The sequence below is a fragment of the Schistocerca gregaria genome, chromosome 5 (assembly GCF_023897955.1).
Source record: "Schistocerca gregaria isolate iqSchGreg1 chromosome 5, iqSchGreg1.2, whole genome shotgun sequence".
Taxonomy (NCBI): Eukaryota; Metazoa; Arthropoda; class Insecta; order Orthoptera; family Acrididae; genus Schistocerca; species Schistocerca gregaria.
This window is the reverse complement of record NC_064924.1, coordinates 398250872-398269626: the sequence shown is the minus strand read 5'-3', so window position 1 is coordinate 398269626 and position 18755 is coordinate 398250872. Positions and strand designations below refer to the sequence as shown.

The 18755-nt window shown below is 35.5% G+C and overlaps 1 protein-coding gene across 2 annotated transcripts in view; it reads left to right on the top strand.

Moving 5' to 3' along the window:
- The window catches only part of LOC126272546 (integrin alpha-PS4-like), a 167266-nt gene extending 151092 nt beyond the window's left edge, over positions 1-16174 (top strand). For both annotated transcript variants that reach the window (XM_049975464.1, XM_049975465.1), the window contains exons 23-24: positions 4976-5035; positions 14532-16174. In XM_049975464.1, the coding sequence (XP_049831421.1) occupies positions 4976-5035; positions 14532-14561 (90 nt within the window). In that variant the 3' untranslated portion in view covers positions 14562-16174. The remainder of the gene's footprint in view (positions 1-4975; positions 5036-14531) is intronic.
- The last annotated feature ends 2581 nt before the right edge of the window (positions 16175-18755 follow it).

The following is an 18755-nucleotide window of genomic DNA, read 5'->3' as shown; positions in this document are numbered from 1 at the left end:
GAAAAGTTCTGGCAGAATATATGTAATTCAGGAGTAAAGGAGACCACTCACCATATAGCAGAAGCACTGGGTCATCAACAGGCACACACTTTGCTAGCTTTTGGAAGAAGGTGGGTGAACTAGGGTGGCAGTTGTGTCAGATGTGTTGGGTACAGGGAGAAAGAGGCAAGGAGCAAGAGTTGGGGGTAAGTATCCAGCAACTCAAACAGAGGCAGCAGGTGTACAGGCTAGGAACGTGGGAGGGAGGGTGGTGGGCGCACAGGGTAGCCATGCAATACATGGGTACTGGAGCCAGTGAGGTGAGACATCCAAAGAAGACAACATGGAGAGGTGAATTAGGAGGGGGTGTCAGTATAAAGGAAGAGGAAACTATTGTGTATAGGGTGTGAGGGCAGTAGATTTGCTGATACTGACGCCCTGAGGATTACAGAAGCAAGGATAACTCCCATCTATATAGCTCAATAGCTCAGAAGTTCAGAAAAGCTGGTGCTGGAGGGAAGGATTCAGATTGTATATGTTGTGAAGCAGACTTTGAACTCAAGCACATGCTCAACAGTGTGTTGTGCCACGGTGTGATCAACTTTATTGTTGGCCACGGTTTGGCAGTGGCCGTTCATTCTCATGGACAGCTGGTTAGCACTCATGCCCACATAAAATGCTGTGCATTGACTGCCACATAGCTGGTATGTGGCATGGCTGCTTTCACAGGTGGCCCTGCCTTCAATGGTGTAGGATGTGCTGGATGGATGAATTGCACAGATCATGCCTGTGGGTCATCTTTCACTGGGATATGGCCCATGGGACAAATTGAAGGGAGTGGGAGTGACTTAGGAATGAATGAGGATGTTTGTAGATTCATTTACTATGTTCAGTATTATCAAGTCAGTCCATGTTTGGTGTTCATCATGCATTTTTCAGTAAGTTGTCAACTGCTACTCATTATGCTAACATCTATGTTTGTCAGTTACCCATAATCTTTGCTACTTGTGAATTTGTGGAACCACTCATAATCAATGTAGCTATTGATCTATGTTATAAGATTGCTGTTAATACATTACAATCAAGTTAATCACTGAAATCAAGATAAGAGTCAAAAAGTGGGAAGAGAATGAAAATTTAAAGTCTACAGAATGTTGTGTATGTTTATTCAGTAACTATCTGAAGATCCTAGAAGAATTAAGATGAGAAAGAAATTTCATGAGACTTGCGTGTCATCAAAGCACGTGGTAGGAGTTCAAGATGCCAGCCAAAAACTTATTGGGAGAAATTTAAGAGTGTGTAATTCATCTCTTGCTTACAGAAGCTTTGTTTAACTAATTCACAAATACTGTTTTTCGTAGTTGTCATATGTAATGTCTGATTAATGGAAGTGAGAGAGAGAGAGAGAGAGAGAGAGAGAGAGAGAGAACATTCAAAGAAGAGCTTTGACATTTCTGGAGGTTCATTTACATAGGAGAAGAGTGTCACAAAAAAGCTCAACAAACCACAGTGAGAGACATTACAGGCAAGAAAGGCATCCTCTCCAGATTTACAAATATCACTGTCACAGATTAGCTAAGAAACATATTACTCCCACAGTATAAATCTCATCAATGGCTATGGGTAAAATTAGATAAATTCAGGCTTATATGAAGGCATACAGAGAACTGTTCTTTTTATATACCTTTCACCAGTGTAATATGAAGGGAAGAGGGAATGATTCTGATACACTTTTAACTCTTTGTCATGCAATATATTGTAGCTCCTTAGTACAAATGAGAATGTGGATGTAAATAGCAATGTATTACAGTTATTGTCTAGAACAGAGACAAGATGGCTGACAGTACCCAACAAAGATGCTATTGAAGTTTGTACACAAAGTTTTGACAGACAAGAAAATATGTCCAACAACTGATTTCTGCTTGTGTGTCTCATTCTGAAAGAACAAAGGTTAGGTTCTGCATAAATTAACTTTTAATTACAGTAAACCACTACTCAAGTGCTAAACAGATGAAATTCACCACCACTGTGAAATTTAAAGGATAGTTAATATATGGTTTCATCAAGATACAATCTGCATTAATCACAAAAACTACTGGTTTATATACTGTGGCTTTTATTGGAAAGGCATTTTGTTTATGATACTGTAAGATGGGACTTGAACATTAGAGTAATGAAAACTAAAAGGTGCTGACAGGAAGGTACTGGATTCAGCAGAAACAGTCAGGATGCTGAGAAATAAGAAAAATATATTCTGGAAGAAACAGAGGTTAAAATACAGTCAGCTGAACAGATGCCCTGTGGTCAATGGCCAGAATTATGAAAAGTGTTAACCAACTATCACAATATATTTTCGAATCAGCCAGGTGTCATGAAAAATTATGAGTGTCATCTAAACCTGGACAAGCCTTTTTCAAAACATTTTACCAGATACATGTTGCTAGGAAGGAAGCAGTCAACAGATAAACTTACTGTATGTTAGATTGTGGGTTTGATTGAACAGGCAGTTAATGACATTCATAGTCCCCTTGTTGTGATGCCTAAATGTGATGGGAGCATCAGATTGCTATTGATTGCCTACTAGTTAATTGAAATCATAATGACAAAGAGTGACTGTCCCCAATATGGACAAGTTATTGCTAAAATTCTGAGGGGTTAAGTATCTTACTTCAATGGTTAACATAACCTTACATTATTTTACAAACGCTGGCTGCTAATAAGATTTAACAAAATATTGATAATAGATACTCATCTAGAAACTTGTAAAGGTTTGTTTAAAAATGAGAGCAGCAAATGTAAAGACTAAACTGTTCGCACAAAATGGAAGGATTGACAGAGGTTACAGATTTTGTGAATGGTAAATATATACATAAGAAGCATATTAACTATCATATGCCTTTAAAAAAGTGTTATTTAGCCTTGGTAGGTCGCCTGAAAAATGTCTAAAACACTATTTTACTCTTATGACTAGGAGCACAACTCTTGCATGTGGCATGTAGAAAACCACAAAAATAATGTCTAAAAACATTAAATTCTAACTTTACTTCTTTCCCTTTTTATAAACACAAGATCGATCAAAAACTTTGTGCCAGATTAAAACTGTGTGACATACTGGGACTTGAACACAGAACCTTTGCCTTTGGTGAGCAAGTGTTCTACCAAATGAACTACCCAGCACAACTAACAAACAACTCATACTCATAGATTTACTTCTGCCAGTACCTCATCTCCCATCTTCCAGATTTCACAGAAATTCTTCTGTGAAACATTCAGGACTAGCACTCATGGAAGAAACGATATTGCAAAGACATGTCTTAGACACAGCCTCAGGAATGTTTCCAGAATTAATTTTTAATGCTGCAACAAAGTGTGCACTGATATGAAACTTCCTGGCAGACTGAAACTGTGTGTCAGACTGAGACTTGAACTGGGACTTTTGCCTCTTGTGGCAAAGTTTAAGCTCCAATTCAGAATGTAGAACTCATTCTGGAAACATCCCCTGGGCTGTGGCTAAGCCATGTCTCTGCAAAGTCTTTTTTTCTAGTTTCCAGGGGTGTTATCCTGCAGGTATCACCAGAGAAAATCTGTGAAGTTCAGAAGATAGATGTAGTGGTGGAAGTAAAGCTATGAAGATTGGTCATCAGTCATGTTTAGGTAGCTCAGTTAGTAGGGCACTTGCCCACAAAAGGCAAATGTCCCGAGTTCAAGACCCAGCCTGGCAGATGGTTTTAATCTGCCAGTAAGTTTCATATCAGCACACATCCCAATGCATAGTGAAAAATTCGTTCTAGAAACAAGCCCTAGATTGTGGCTAAACCATGTCTCCACAATATTCTTTCTTCCAGTAGTGCTAGGCCTACAAGTTGTATTTTTACCCTCTCTCACATTGTTTGTTGGTTGTCACTCTTCAAAATAACTAACTCTTTTAATAAGCTTTGAGAGAAGTAAGATGTACAAATAACTTATTTAATTACCTTCTTTCCTTATAGTTGGCTCCAGTACTTAATGTAGAGGGGTTGATTCTTGAGGCTGAAATTTTTGACATTGTAGGTTCCAAATGACATGATAGTTATTGAAAACTACTTATTTTTATCTTGAATTTTATTTTTTCACGTTTTTCTATCTCACACTGGCTTTACAATCTCCACTTTTAAATCAAAAATTACATTGTTATTGCCAAAATTAAAAACACATCCGATCACATCAGAGGCATGCCCACTACTAATTCATTTTGCAGTTCTAACAATATTCCAAAGAGTTTACAAACTTTCTTGACTACTGAATATCCACCAATTTATGCTATTATTTTATAAATTAATCCAGAAACAAATTTAATAATTAATATCAGATTGTGTAATTAGTAATAGGAATTTCAAGTGATCCAGATATTTTGTAATTTCAGATGTCTCTAAAAGAAGATTAATTTTAACTGTATATAACTAGTACATATCAATTGTAACAACAAAAAATAAATTAATTTCTTTCTATACATTTTAGCCTGAAATATAATACATCATGTACAAAATCATATGAAATTTCGTTAGGAAAACAGCTGAGATAATATTAACTTATACAAGATTGGAAAATATTTTTGGTATTGACTACTTCTGTTGAATTAAGGTAATGTTCGAGGAGGGTGGCCCTTTACAAAGTCTTGCAGGAGAACTTCTGTGAAGGCTGGAAGGTAAAAGATGAGGTATTGGTGGAAGTAAAGCTGTGCGGTGTGTCATGAGTTGTGTTTGGGTAGCTCAGTTGGTAGAACAGTTACCCATGTGAGGCGAAGGTTCCAGATTCGAGTCCTGACCTGCCACACAGTTTTAATCTGCCAGGAAGTTTCATATCTGTGCACACTCTACTCCAAAGTAAAAAATTCATTCTGGACAAGATTCAATTAATTTTAAAATACACTAATATCACAAGAATTGTTCTCTTTCCATTATAAATAGAGTAGGAGAATATTTAATGATAGCATAATAATGAGTACTCGTCTTTTCAGGCTGGATTTTTCAAACGAACCAAGAAAGAGGAACTGGACAAACTGAAAGAACAGTCACTGGTATGTTATTTTATCATTAGCCTCCTAATATATATAAAAATAAAGAACTTGAACAAAAACCTGTCTCAAAACTATGTTCCAAATTTTATTTTATGATTAACGTAATGTACTCATTTTAAAAAATAAATGCCAAATAAATGTGTGCATACTTAGCCAATAAACTAACTCATGAGCTGTACAAACAAAAATATATTGTTGAGCATGCTCACTGTCACTTATCTTTAGCAGGCAGACATAATTATATGGTATGTAATACAAATATCTATCATAACTATGCAAACACTTATATTTCAAACCAGAGCATGTTATTAAAGTGCATAATTACACCAAGTATTCATTTACCGTGAAAGTGAATCATCATTACAATGAAGAAAGCTAGTCAGCAGTACAACATACACCAAATTAAAATGTTCAGATGTAGGCAAGTAAAGACAAAACAAGAGTTCCTTTGAGAGTGCACACATGAAATAAGAGGTTTTCATGAACTGCAAGATGGAAGCCTTCATCTCTGTTGAACAGGTTGTTTGCCATTTGAGCAGTTTGTCTGCCAGTTCTGTTTTCACAGCCTCGTTGACCACAGAATACCATTAGGATGAGCTGTGACCAATCTCATAACTTTTACAAACTCCGTGGAACAACTGGCAGAAATACAATGCTCAGCCACTACTGATCTGTTAGGTTGAAGAAGGGTGGTGTGGTGTTGGTGTCGTATATATTGTTCTTGCACAGTGCATGTTGTTTTTGCTATACAGATTTTACAACACTGGTAAGAAATTTCAGATTCCCGCCATTCTTAAAAGCAGATCATCATTCACAGATCCTGTCAGAGCTGCTGTCTTGGCAGCTGGGCAGACAATCATACTCACCCTATGCTTTTTCATGATTCTGGCTGCTTTTTGCAGAACCATTTCCCTTATAAGCAAAAAAGAATGTAGACTTTACATCTCTTTCATCTTGCTCTTCCTTGGTTGGTTTGCTGTTGTGACTGACAAATCTCTCTTAATCTGGTGTTCAGATCAATTTTTTCAGTTGTACTGTAGGCTGTCAGTGTCAGATACTAAATTAGCCTGGTGAACCAGTGTTTTAAATTTGCTCATGGTTTCCAAGGTATGATGGCAGCTAGACATTTCTATGTGTAACTTGGTATGGATAGGCTTACAATACATGCAGTGTCCCAGAAACCCAAACTGGTACATCCAAGAATGGCAGACAGCCATTCTTATCTTGTTGCTTGGTGAACCTGGTATTTTCATGAGTGGAGTTAAGAGTTCACAAAACTTTTTCAATTTATTTTTACAGTGGGGCCGCACTATGAGTGTATCATTGACATATTGCAAGAACACAATCAGTTTTAAAACTGCAGAGTTGAGTGCTTTCTCTTCAAAAACTCTGTACATAAATTAGTTGGAAGGAGTGATAAGGGGTTCCTTGTGCCAACATCATCATCTGTTCAAAGCACTGGTTATTAAATGAAAAGTTAAATGGAGATTAACACATTCTGAAATAATGCTTTCATGTCTACCTCAAAGTTGTTGGTAATTACTGATAATTATCAACACTAGGTCCCTTTGTAAACAAGAAGATAACATCAAAGCTAACTAATTAATCACATCTGTTAAGTTTGAATTTTTTAATGTACTAATAAAATCCACTGACTTATGAATGCTGTGCTTACATTTGTTGATAAAAAGTCTAAACCTCAAGATTAAATATTAGGTCATTCAATAAGTGGGTGCACCTATGTTACTTACTGTTAGGCTAAAAGTCAACTCTATTCAGCTCTAAGCATGGTTTATGATTTTCATTTAATTCTGTACCAAATATTTCTTTGTGGAAAATTTTTTCTGGGAGCCACAGAACTGTGCCCCTTCAATGTGTTGATAACTTTCTTGGGTAGAGATCTGGAGTTCAATAGAGAAGCAGCTTGTCTTTGAACACAGGCAATGGCACTCTTGTCAGTCATACTGTATATTGATTTTTCAAGAATGCTGTACATACTTTCAGTGTAGAGGTGTACTGGTAGCAAAACAGTGGTATTATCTTTGCATGCAGGAAGAACTACCATCAGGGAATCATTCTTGAGATTACAAAGTACAGTTCTGTCAGACAAGGACACATTACTTTTTGCGAATGGGATCTTGTTTCACATGTCATTTGCTCAGCGAAGTTTATAACATAGTTATCTGATAGCTACTTCAAGGCCTCCATAAAAGATGTTAACAACAAGGGCTTTAGTGTTGAAGCAAAATTTAAATTTCTTCCTAAAGAGTCATCATCAAATTGTGCAAATCATTATTTGTTAAATTACAAGTACAACATTTAAAAGAATTTTCCCACTGTGACAGAGTAGTAGGGTGGTTAAACTTTGAAACTTGCCTTGAGTCTTGACAGGACCAGTCTAATAAGTATAGTCATCAAAGGTTGGATTTGATCTTGGAAGCTCTGTATCACATACACCTCATTCAGTCATCACGCACTGTAGTTCCCATCAAGAAGGCAAATCTGAAGGAATGTGGAATGAGTCGAGACCCATGTCAACAAAAGATGGGCAATGTGGAGAACTATAAGTAATGTTTGGCACAGTGTGAAGAAATACAAGGAATTTGTTATAGGCTACAAGCAATTGCCAAGGACTGAAATAAATCAGAATACTCTTCCAATTCAGTGTAATTGGACTAACGAAATGTGAAGTTAGTAAAAGAATGAGTTAATAGCAGTACATGAAGTCTATGATGAGAATAGATGCTTTATTAAATTTTACACAAATGCTGCCATGAGCTATAATAAAGTGGAGAAAAAAGAGAACAAAAAACTTCCTAACCATTTGTACTGCCAGTATCAGCTTAACCATTGCTTAGAACAATGACTAAATGAATGAAAGGGATGGGCAAAATAAATCATTGAAAATTGTTGCGAATCAAGTTCACACTCTGCTGATTGTCTGATGATAAAGGGACTTCATACAAGGGGATTGCCAGTTCAGTATCACCTGATCACCTGTGTTGATGTCCTGGCTTGTTCTGTTCATCTGTAATGATTGTTTTTGCTACCACTTTTTTCTTCTTGTTTCGTAATTTATGATGGAAAGTTTAAGTTAACAATTTGCAGCTGTGAAATTTTGTTTTCTACTCAGTAAAAATACTGCTGAAACTATTTTAATGTTGAAAACAGCTTACCTAGATGATGCTATGGGAAAAACTAAAGTGTATGAGTGTTTTTCCTGATTCAAAAATGGTGACATGTCGTTTGATGACAAATCTCATTCTGAACCTCCATCAACTGCCCGAATCGATGAAAATATTGAAAAAAATTGAGAGCTTGTGCACTCAGACCATCAAGACAATTGATCAGGAGTCAGAGATTAGATTGATTCAGACCCAATTTGTGGCAGGCAGAAGATTGGTTCTTCCACCACAACAATGCAGCTGTACACACAGTCATTTCGGTTAACACAGTTTTTGGCTAAAAATGGCATGGTTCTGTTGCCCCAGACATCTTACTCACCTGACCTGGCTCTGTGTGACTTTTTCTTATTTGCACGCATGAAAATCTGCATGAAAGGGCACTGATGTGACAACATGAAAGAAGTCAAGAAAAAAAAAAAAATGAAGGAGGAGCCATCAGCCATTTCTAAAGACCAATAATGTTTTGAAAAGTGGAAGTACCAGTGGTACAAATGTAGTAGTTGTAATGGAAAGTATTTTGAAACAGATAAGGTTGTTTTATAAACAATTTTAAAATATATACCTTGTTGTTGTTGTTGTTGTTGTGGTCTTCAGTCCAGAGACTGGTTTAATACAGCTCTCCATGCAACTCTATCCTGTGCAATCTTCTTCATCTCCTAGTACGTACTGCAGCTGACATCCTTCTGAATCTGCTTAGTGTATTCATCTCTTGGTCTCCCTCTACAATTTTTATCCTCCACGCTGCCCTGCAATACTAAATTGGTGATCCCTTGATGACTCAGAACATGTCCTACCAACTGATCCCTTCTTCTAGTCAAGTTGTGCCACAAGCTCCCCTTCTCCCAAATCCTATTCAATACCTCCTCATTAGTTATGTGACGTACCCATCTAATCTTCAGCATTCTTCTGTAGCACCACATTTCGAAAGCTTCTATTCTCTTCTTGCCCAAACTATTTATCGCCCATGTTTCACTTCCATATGTGGCTACACTCCATGCAAATACTTTCAGAAATGACTTCCTGACACTTAAATCTATACTCGATGTTCACAAACTTCTCTTCTTCAGAAATGCTTTCCTTGCCATTGCCAGTCTACATTTTATATGCTCTCTATTTCAACCATCATCAGTTATTTTGCTCCCCAAATAGCAAAAATCCTTTACTACTTTAAGTGTCTCATTTCCTAATCTAATTCCCTCAGCATCACCTGACTTAATTAAACTACATTCCATTATCCTCATTTTGCTTTTGTTGATGTTCATCTTATATCATCCTTTCAAGACACTGTCTATTCCATTCAACTTCTCTTCCAAGTCCTTTGCTGTCTCTGACAGAATTACATTGTCATTGGCGAACCTTAAAGTTTTTATTTCTTCTCCATGGATTTTAATACCTGCTCCAAATTTTTCTTTTGTTTCCTTTACTGCTGGCTCAATATACAGCTTGAACAACATCAGGGAGAGGTTACAACCATGTCTCACTCCCTTCCCAACCATAGCTTCCCTTTCATTGACCCAACTCTTATAACTGCCATCTGGTTTCTGTACAAATTGTAAATAGCCTTTCACTCCCTGTATTTTACCCCTGCCACCTTCAGAATTTGAAAGAGAGTATTCCAGTCAACATTATCAAAAGCTTTCTCTAAGTCTACAAATGCTAGGTTTGTCTTTCCTTAATCTATTTTCTAAGATAAGCCGTAAGGTCAGTATTGCCTCATGTGTTCCCATATTTCTACGGAATCCAATCTGATCTTCCCCAAGATCGGCTTCTAGCAGTTTTTCCATTCATCTGTAAAGAATTTGCATTAGTATTTTGCATCTGTGACTTATTAAACTGATAGTTCGGTAATTTTCACATCTGTCAACACCTGCTTCCTTTGGGATTGGAGTTATTATATTCTTCTTGAAGTCTGAGGGTATTTCGCCTGTCTCATACATTTTGCTCACCACATGGTAGAGTTTTGTCAGAAGTTCTAACGGAATGTTGTGTACTCCCGAAACCTTTTAAAAAATAATTGCAGCTTTTTTGGGTATCCCCCTGTAATTACCATTTTTAAATGTTCAGTGAGATGTTGGAGTAATGAATCATCATCCAGATGCTGCTGATCTGTGCCTGTCTCACATATACTAATAACAAAATTGTAGAACCGTCATGTCTACCTGTTTGAACATGTTATTCTCCAAAACTACTAAATGAATTTCTTTGAGGTTTTCAAAGGTAACTTAAGCATAGCTTGGGCCAACATTCAGGTGTTATTTCATCAAAATTGGAACATAAAAAAGATATCATAATTTAAGATATCTGCTCAGCTTGGTAGTTCCAATGTCATCACAGTGTAGTACAGAAACAATCTGTAGATGATGCTTTTAGTTTTTTAGCACACAAAAGAACTAATAAATGGTGCTGTTAGATTTTTTTTTAATTTAGTGATAGATCTATTTTTTACAGCAGTGACAGAATTAAGTGCCACAGTCTTATCTTTGAGAATACAAACTAATAGAGAATTTACTTGACTATGATGTATTGATTTACTGATTTTGCTTTATGTGTTGAACACTTAATGATACTTCTTTGCTTCTTGTGACAATTTTTATTTGTGCTCATTACTAAGAAAAGCAAATTTACTAAAGTTGCTTAGTGGTTTGGGTGCCTACTCATTGCATTTTGATTTCATTTTGTTTATCAACAAAGTGCCTAGAAAACTGTCAAGGCTTTCTGAATATATGAGAATGGCTAAGAGATTGAGGATTATATGGTCTGAAGAATCCAATGAAGATCATGACTTGCTGCAGCTTGAGGACATCAGCCTTTAACTTGCTATTTGGAAACAACTTCCAAAAGTAAGGTACTACATAACTCTGATTGATAGTGTCGCACATTACCTCATTCCTCAGAATCCTTTACTCACAGAGGCTTAAAGTTTCTTCTCTTCAACACAACACCATAGAAATGGAAATTTTGATGAGAAGTGGTACAGATGTGTGAGTTTTTATACCCCAAATTCCAAACAATTTACCATTTCACTTTAAATGAGTACAATTCCTGGTGAGCTTATTTTATACCGCAACCATAAACAAAGTAAAAGGCCAGATGCTGTGTGTTGCAGGTGTGGACCTTAGTATCAAATGATTTTCACACAGCCAATTCTAAGTGGCTCTCTCCCATGTTAGTGAAGCAAACAAGCTCTTTGTTCATGTCCCCAGACATACTGCTTCAAACACTGAACACAAAGCCACTTTGTAAATAGAAAATAAATTCCAAGCACCTAAGTCTCGGGCATAGCTATAAATAAATACGTGGACAAGGCTGGGTTCTCAGTAAGTCTGCAAATAGATTTCTTTCAAGTGAAATGATTATTAACTTTTACAGATTAGTTCAGATAAGTGTTGCTTAGTCTGGTAGTTGTAATAATGCCAAGACGTTAAATACACTGCATCAATAAAATAGGTGATTCTGACCCACTGTTGTCCCATATCTACTGTCACAACAACCTGTTGTCATTGAAGCCCTTATATCTCCCTGGTTAATATGGTAATATAGAAATGTCTCCTGTGAGGGACACACTTAGAAATGGAACTACAAGAACTTATAGATCATCATCTCTTCTCAACCTGTTCTCAGGTTATCTGCACTTTTCTGTCTTCTCCTGAAATTTCAGGCTTCTTGTAGGATTTCCAGATAATAAGAAGATGTAGATGGAAAGAATACCATGCTATGTTATTTTTCCAAGCATGTTCTAATTAATCTATTCTATCTTGTCCCTTGTCCCTCGTCAATACACAGCAGTGGGTTTCACAAACCCTTACAGAATTTTAACTACTTTGTTTTTATCTGCTTTGTAGTAAAGTATTCCTTGTCTCCAGCCTTAGCTGACACAGGTACACATCTGCAATCCAGGCAATAATACACCTGACAGTCTTACCAAGGCTTTCGTAGACTTTACATGTACCTCCAATTTAATCTATAACCTTGCCATAGCTCTGATTTTATCTATATGAATACTAATAATTTGCAAAAAAAGTCACGCTACTGGCTACATCAGAAATAAATCAGCTAGATTCTGCATCATGTTTAGATTTCCATGTGCCATACTCTTAAGTGATTCGAGATGACATTTATTACTCTCTATCTCACACTTCATCTCACTGACAATGAGTTTGTTGCAACTTCTCCTGGTAAACTATTCTGGTAGAAGGTAAAAATATGTTGAAACAATGGAAAATCAGGGATGGAACAGTAATATGATTTAAGGTAGAAATGATAATTCCTATTTTAAAAATATGTGCCACACATTTCCTCAGAACCCGCTGTTCTTGCACTGTTGATAGTACTCTTTTATATCTACTGTGGCAGATTAATGTGTAAAAGCATTCATATCTTTCTTTAAAGCTCAGACTTCTTACATTGACATAATAACAGAAAAATGGCAACCAGTAATCCTTCACCATGTTGACATAATCATCAGATACTCTTCAGAATGATTAAATACTTAGCAAACACATTTCTGGATAAAAGAATTGCAACATCATAAAGAGATCAACACTGGACTATGTTTATGGGTCCAGAAACAAAAGAAAAGTAAAACTTGACATTGCTCTGCAGTTTATTATTGCCCCCTGTAGTTTCTCAGCTGTGTCGATTAAAACTGGGAAAATGCATTGATTGTAATAGTCTACATTTTCTTATCCACTGCACCCAACAAAGGATTTCATTTGAATTTATTTAGCACATTTTTTCTTGCTATCCTTTAAATATCTCTTCATCATTTCACTAAGTTTCATCAGTGGATCCTGTTAATTTGTCAGGTAGACTTAACATAGATCTTATTTGCATGAAGGGAATGTAATGGTGGCCTAGACTGATGATCCTACCCTAAGCACACAATGATGTCACAACTGTTATAGCAGAACTACATTGTCAGAAAATGTATACCAAAAGCCAACTGTCATCTATTATAAATCTGGGAGACATTTTAGCCAAAATAAAATGTGGTTGTATTCAAGCATTATTTGCAATTGGAGGAATCAATTCAAGCCTATGTGTTTCCAAATGTGGATTTACACTAAGCTTTGGACTATGTGGAAAAACAGGTGACCACTGATGATCACATGTGGTGTGAAGGTGTAGATACTCAGAACAAACAGTATCTTGAGTAAGTCTTAAATGCCAAATTAAAACTCTGAGATGTTCCACACTCATTCACATCTGGGTGAAAGCCATCTGCTCGTTTCTCAGAACTTAAAAATACTAAGAAGTGGTCTACTCCACAACTCTTCTTCTGTAGAATACACTTGAAGGTTGTTGAGCATTGCTTCAAATTTCTGTTCTGCTTACTAACCTAATTTTAGACATTAAGCTCATAGACTTCATAATCTTGATTATATTGAGCCAGCTGATTATTGTTAATATTTAAAAAAACTGTATTATTACGCATTTATTGTGTCATGAATAGTTTCATTCAAAAGAACATTATCAGTTTACGCTGCCGACAGTGTCCCCATGTCCATGATATTGGCACTATTCTAGGGGGATTTCTTATGAAGATTGTTGGGAGTGTAATCTGATAATGTTCTTTCTAATGAAATTAGTCATGATGTGATAAATGACTATGATAGTTTCTTACTACTACTATCATAGACTTCAGTCATTATCTGTTTGCTTGGTTCATATCTAAGGTTTGCAGATACACTGAAGTTTGATGGAAGGTTCATGCAAGTATTTAAAAATAAAAAAATAAAAAAGAATAGTGGCACAAGGAAATGAGATATTCATTTTCATTAACAGTTTCTTCAACAATGTTCCTACACCTAAGTCACAGCTATCAAAACTCAGATCTAATAATCCTTCATTGCTCTTTTCTCCACCAAAACATCACTACTGCCACTTGTCCACAGGTAACTCTTGTTATTTACCTTGTGTGAACAGTTCCTGCAGAGAAACATTATGTGCTCACTTCTTCCCTGTCCCACCAAAAAATTATCAATGCAACTTCCATTCACCAAACACAAGGGTGAAAAGATCACTGCACATTAAATTATTTGATGACAGGTGGTGAAATATGGTACCTTATAGCCACCCCTTCAAACAGTGGAGCCAAATCTTAAATAAAATTTGTTGTGTTTGTATAATCTACATGTTCTATACAAATTCTACTGATTTTAAAATTGGCAAGAAAATTTGATACTCAGTGACACAGCATAAAATAATGTGTACAGCAATTTTTTGTTTGGTAAGTTGTAAGAATTCTTTAAATCTAAAAGAGAGTTTTAAAACCTGTATGCTATCTGTTTATTTATTTTTTTCTTTTTCAGATCAGTTCAGATCAAATGAGTGAAAGCTGACAGAAAGTGGAAACGTGATGACAAATGTGATATGCAGACTTCTGCAATCCTGTGTGATATACCAAAGACTGTATGATAACTTTATGGAGGCAACTAGCTGTAGCCAACATTAATGTGATCTCACTTTTTACTGTTAGAATTATATAATATTTTTATGGGTCATTACAAATGGCACTAAAAGTGTAACAGTGCTATAGATAATGATCCTATTTCATTGTCTTTCCATATAAGTGATCATGAGCAGCAAACTCAAAAGTATGCAGCATTCTCATTTCCATGTTTCAATTTTCATACACAGTAACCTTTCATCAGTCACAAACATGAACCTGTAAATTCATTTCAGTATTCTCATTTTAGGAAACACTAGACATGTTACTTTTATACTGGTCCATCATATGTCACATGATATACTACTTAAGTCATGCATTGTATTTTGTCATCAGTCTATAATTATCTGAGAGGAATCCATTTGTTGATCCACATTTAGGTAACATCATCCTGTAAGACTCTCACAAATGGTCCATTAAAAAAAATCACATCTTTGACTCTGTAACAAGAAATTTATCATGAAGTCATAATAATAACATTGACAGTGTCTGAATTACACTAAATTTCTCTGCAGTAGCTCATAGTATTCCCTATATTCTAATTGGCATATGCTCATTATTTTGAAAATTCATGTGCATTTTTCACCTTAGAACTAGCAATGTAGCCAAGTGTACTGATAAAAATGTCCTGTGTTGGTTTCCAGTGTCTTACAAACTTACAACTGCTGTTATTTGTAACATCCTGTTACACTGGAAACTTTGTATTCTGAATTGAGGTGACAAATGTGCCACAGAATATTATTAATTGGCTGCCTCTTTCTATAATGTAAATGAAATAATGTTGATTCTGAAACTGAACATTTTTGTTGGTGCATCATTATATTCTCAATTCAGTTTCAACTATAATTTTAATCAGGATGGTAACTGATATCATTGTGAACAGTTTAATAAGGATTTGAAACACAATATGACATGTTATGTTACAGAATACTTTAATTTTCTAACAGGAATGAAAACTAAGAAATATGCTTCTTGGTACATAAAACTGGTTTTTAAACATTTCCTTCAGCACCATGAATTGCAAGTTAACCAGTCACTTACATAAACTATCAATAACCAATGGGTTTAAAAGCAAATATTTTGACCACGTGTGAGTTGCTGAACGATAGTGATCCATATCAAAGTATCACATCAGCATTAAGGAACTTTAGGCATATAATTCGCTCAAATTATGAACATAAAGTACAAATGTAACATAGAAAAATGTTATATATGTTTTGTTATGTTAAAGAACAATCATCAGAGTATTGTCATGGAATACTTTTAACTTGGATGCCCTTTGCATCCTTAAAGGACTATTCTTTTGTATGTCTGGTATGAATATTCACATACTAAAATGAGAAAGGGAAATCTTCAAAACTGTAAATATGTGTTGTGTAAATAGTAATGAAAAAGAAAAATGTGAATAATTGTTATTTATATTTTATGAAGTGTAGTTCATTCTGCAAATATTAATGCTGAAAAACAGCTTTTTTATTTTATTACATAATAAAAAATGAAAATGGATCTGTTTGACTATGGCCTTAAATCACATACAGAAGCCCCTGTTTCATCAGCATATCATTAAATGCAAACAGGATCTTTAGATCCCAGTCATGTTATACTGTAGCTTTGGAAGATCATTTGAATGGAATGGATAGTGTCTCATACAATGGTTTTAAGATGAACAACAACACAATTAAAACAAGTGTAATGGAGTGTAACAAAATCAAAGCAGGAGACACTGACAAAAGTAGATTATACAATGAAAATAGAGAATGAGTTTGCTGATTGGACAGCAAAATAACTGACAATGGCAGATGTAAAAAGAATATAAAATGAAAACTGGTAACTGTGAGAATAGTGTTTATGAAAAACACATTTGTCATTGTTAAAGTTAAATTTCAGTGTTAGGGAGTATTTTTCTGGAGCATAGCACTATATGGCAGTGAAATTTCAATAATAAGTATTAACAAACAAAGGAGAATACAACCTTTTTTAATATGCTGTTATACAAGAATGCTGAAGATTACATGGGTAGATTGAGTAACTAATGAAGAGGTACTGAATCGAATAGAGAGAAGCGAGCATTATGGCACAATTTAATTAAAGAAGTGATAAGTTGGTGGTATTCATTCCACGTATCAAACAAATTAATTTGGCAATAGGGGGAAGTTTTTATGGAGGAGAGGGGGTAAAAACTAGGAGACCAATGCTTCACTGTAGTAAGAAGGTTCAAGTGGATTTGGGTTTCAATACCTACGCACAGATGAAGGGACTTGAATGAGACAGACTGCCTTGAAGAGCTATGGCAAACCAGTCCTTGGACTGATGATGAAAATAACAACAACAGCTGTAGGTGTGTATGTTCTGGAGAAGATTACAAGTTTGAAAGCTTGATTTCAATACTTGTAGTGTTGTTTGCATGCCCACCTACTACTCAACACCTACTTTATACAGTGAGTGGTTCCCTTTCCTCATACCACAGTTGGTATCCTCAGAAAAAGTTCATCCAGTTTTCAGAACTAATTGCAGACCTACAAGTGCTCAACATCTTTCCAGTTTAACATACATATTATGGACTGAAGTTTGTGGTACAGGAAACATAGGGAGTGGTAAGTGGCTTGGGGTTGTGGAGACATAAATACATATGAAGCTTAAAACATTTATTAATGACACAATCAAGTATATCAGAGTGCATGAGCGTAACAAAAAAACATAAGAAAAAATTACTTGTGCTCAAATTCAACAAATACACATGAACTTAATATTTTACACATAATGCCTACCAGGCAAAATTCCTGGTCCTTAAAATAAATGTACAGGAGAGAACAAGGTATATCAACAAGCCTATGACTGAGTAACTTTACAGACTGGAAGGAATGATAACAGAACTGGGTAGCTGTAGTCTGTAATCTTTTCTTATATTCATTTTATCTTCTTGTTGTTGGCTGCAGTTATTGCATCTAGGGGTACATTCTTAAGGCTGAATTTTTTATTTTATAGGTTCTTGTTGAACTGATTAAGTGATGGAATTCTTTCTGATGCTAAGAATGTCTTCTTATTTTATCCCATTCCTTTATACCACACTGACTTCACAATCTCCATTTTCTTAAAACCTTCAATTACATTGTTGCAGACAAAATTAAAAGCATGTGCACTTCCATCAGAGGCATGCCCACTACTACTAACATTCTGAGGTACTCACAATATTCTGAAGAGTTTAAAAGGCAAAGGAGTTTACAAACATTCTTGATAAAAGAAGAAATATCACCAACATATAACATTATTTTATATATGAATCCAGAAATAAGTTTAATAGTTAGCATTAGATTGTGCAATTAATAATATGAATTTTAAATAAGCTAGATATTTTGTCATTTCGAATATTTATAAACAAAGAGTAATTTTAACTGTACGTACAGAGTACTAACAAATCAATTTCTTTTTATTCATTTTAGACTGAAATATGATACACTGTACACAAAATCAAATGAAATTCTTTCAGTGAAACAGCCAAGAGAGTTCACCTGTACCAGATTCAGGATTAATCCTGGTATTGGCTACTTCTATATATATATATATATAAAAAAGGGCATGTTAGAAAAGAGTGTCCTATTAGAAGTCGAAACACCATAAGAAGATCCCTGACAGCTTGCAGCACTGCTGCCAGCTTTCAACTGTGAAGTGCAAATGGTGGCAAGTGAAAAGAGCTGTAACAACAGTGATGCATTGCCATAGAGATGTTCACAAAATCATGCAACATGGCAGGTTGAGGCAGGTGAGCAAAGCTGCTTCATTGCAGCTGTCAGGGATCAAATTATGCTTATTCAGCTATATGCACAAGTTCAAAATACGATTCAGAAATAAAGTGCAAATGAGAAATGACACAAAAACACCAAAAGCTACATTAATTCTGCCAACCAACTAATGGGAGCACAAAACAGACAACATAAACCACATAGAACAAGGTAAGATTGACAGGTCCAGCAAAATCAAACGCTAAGCCAACTGATTAGACATAAGATCACACATTTAAACACAACAATAATACAATAACATATCTGCATGGTGCAATTCGCATAAATCTCCAACTGACAGCCTCTAT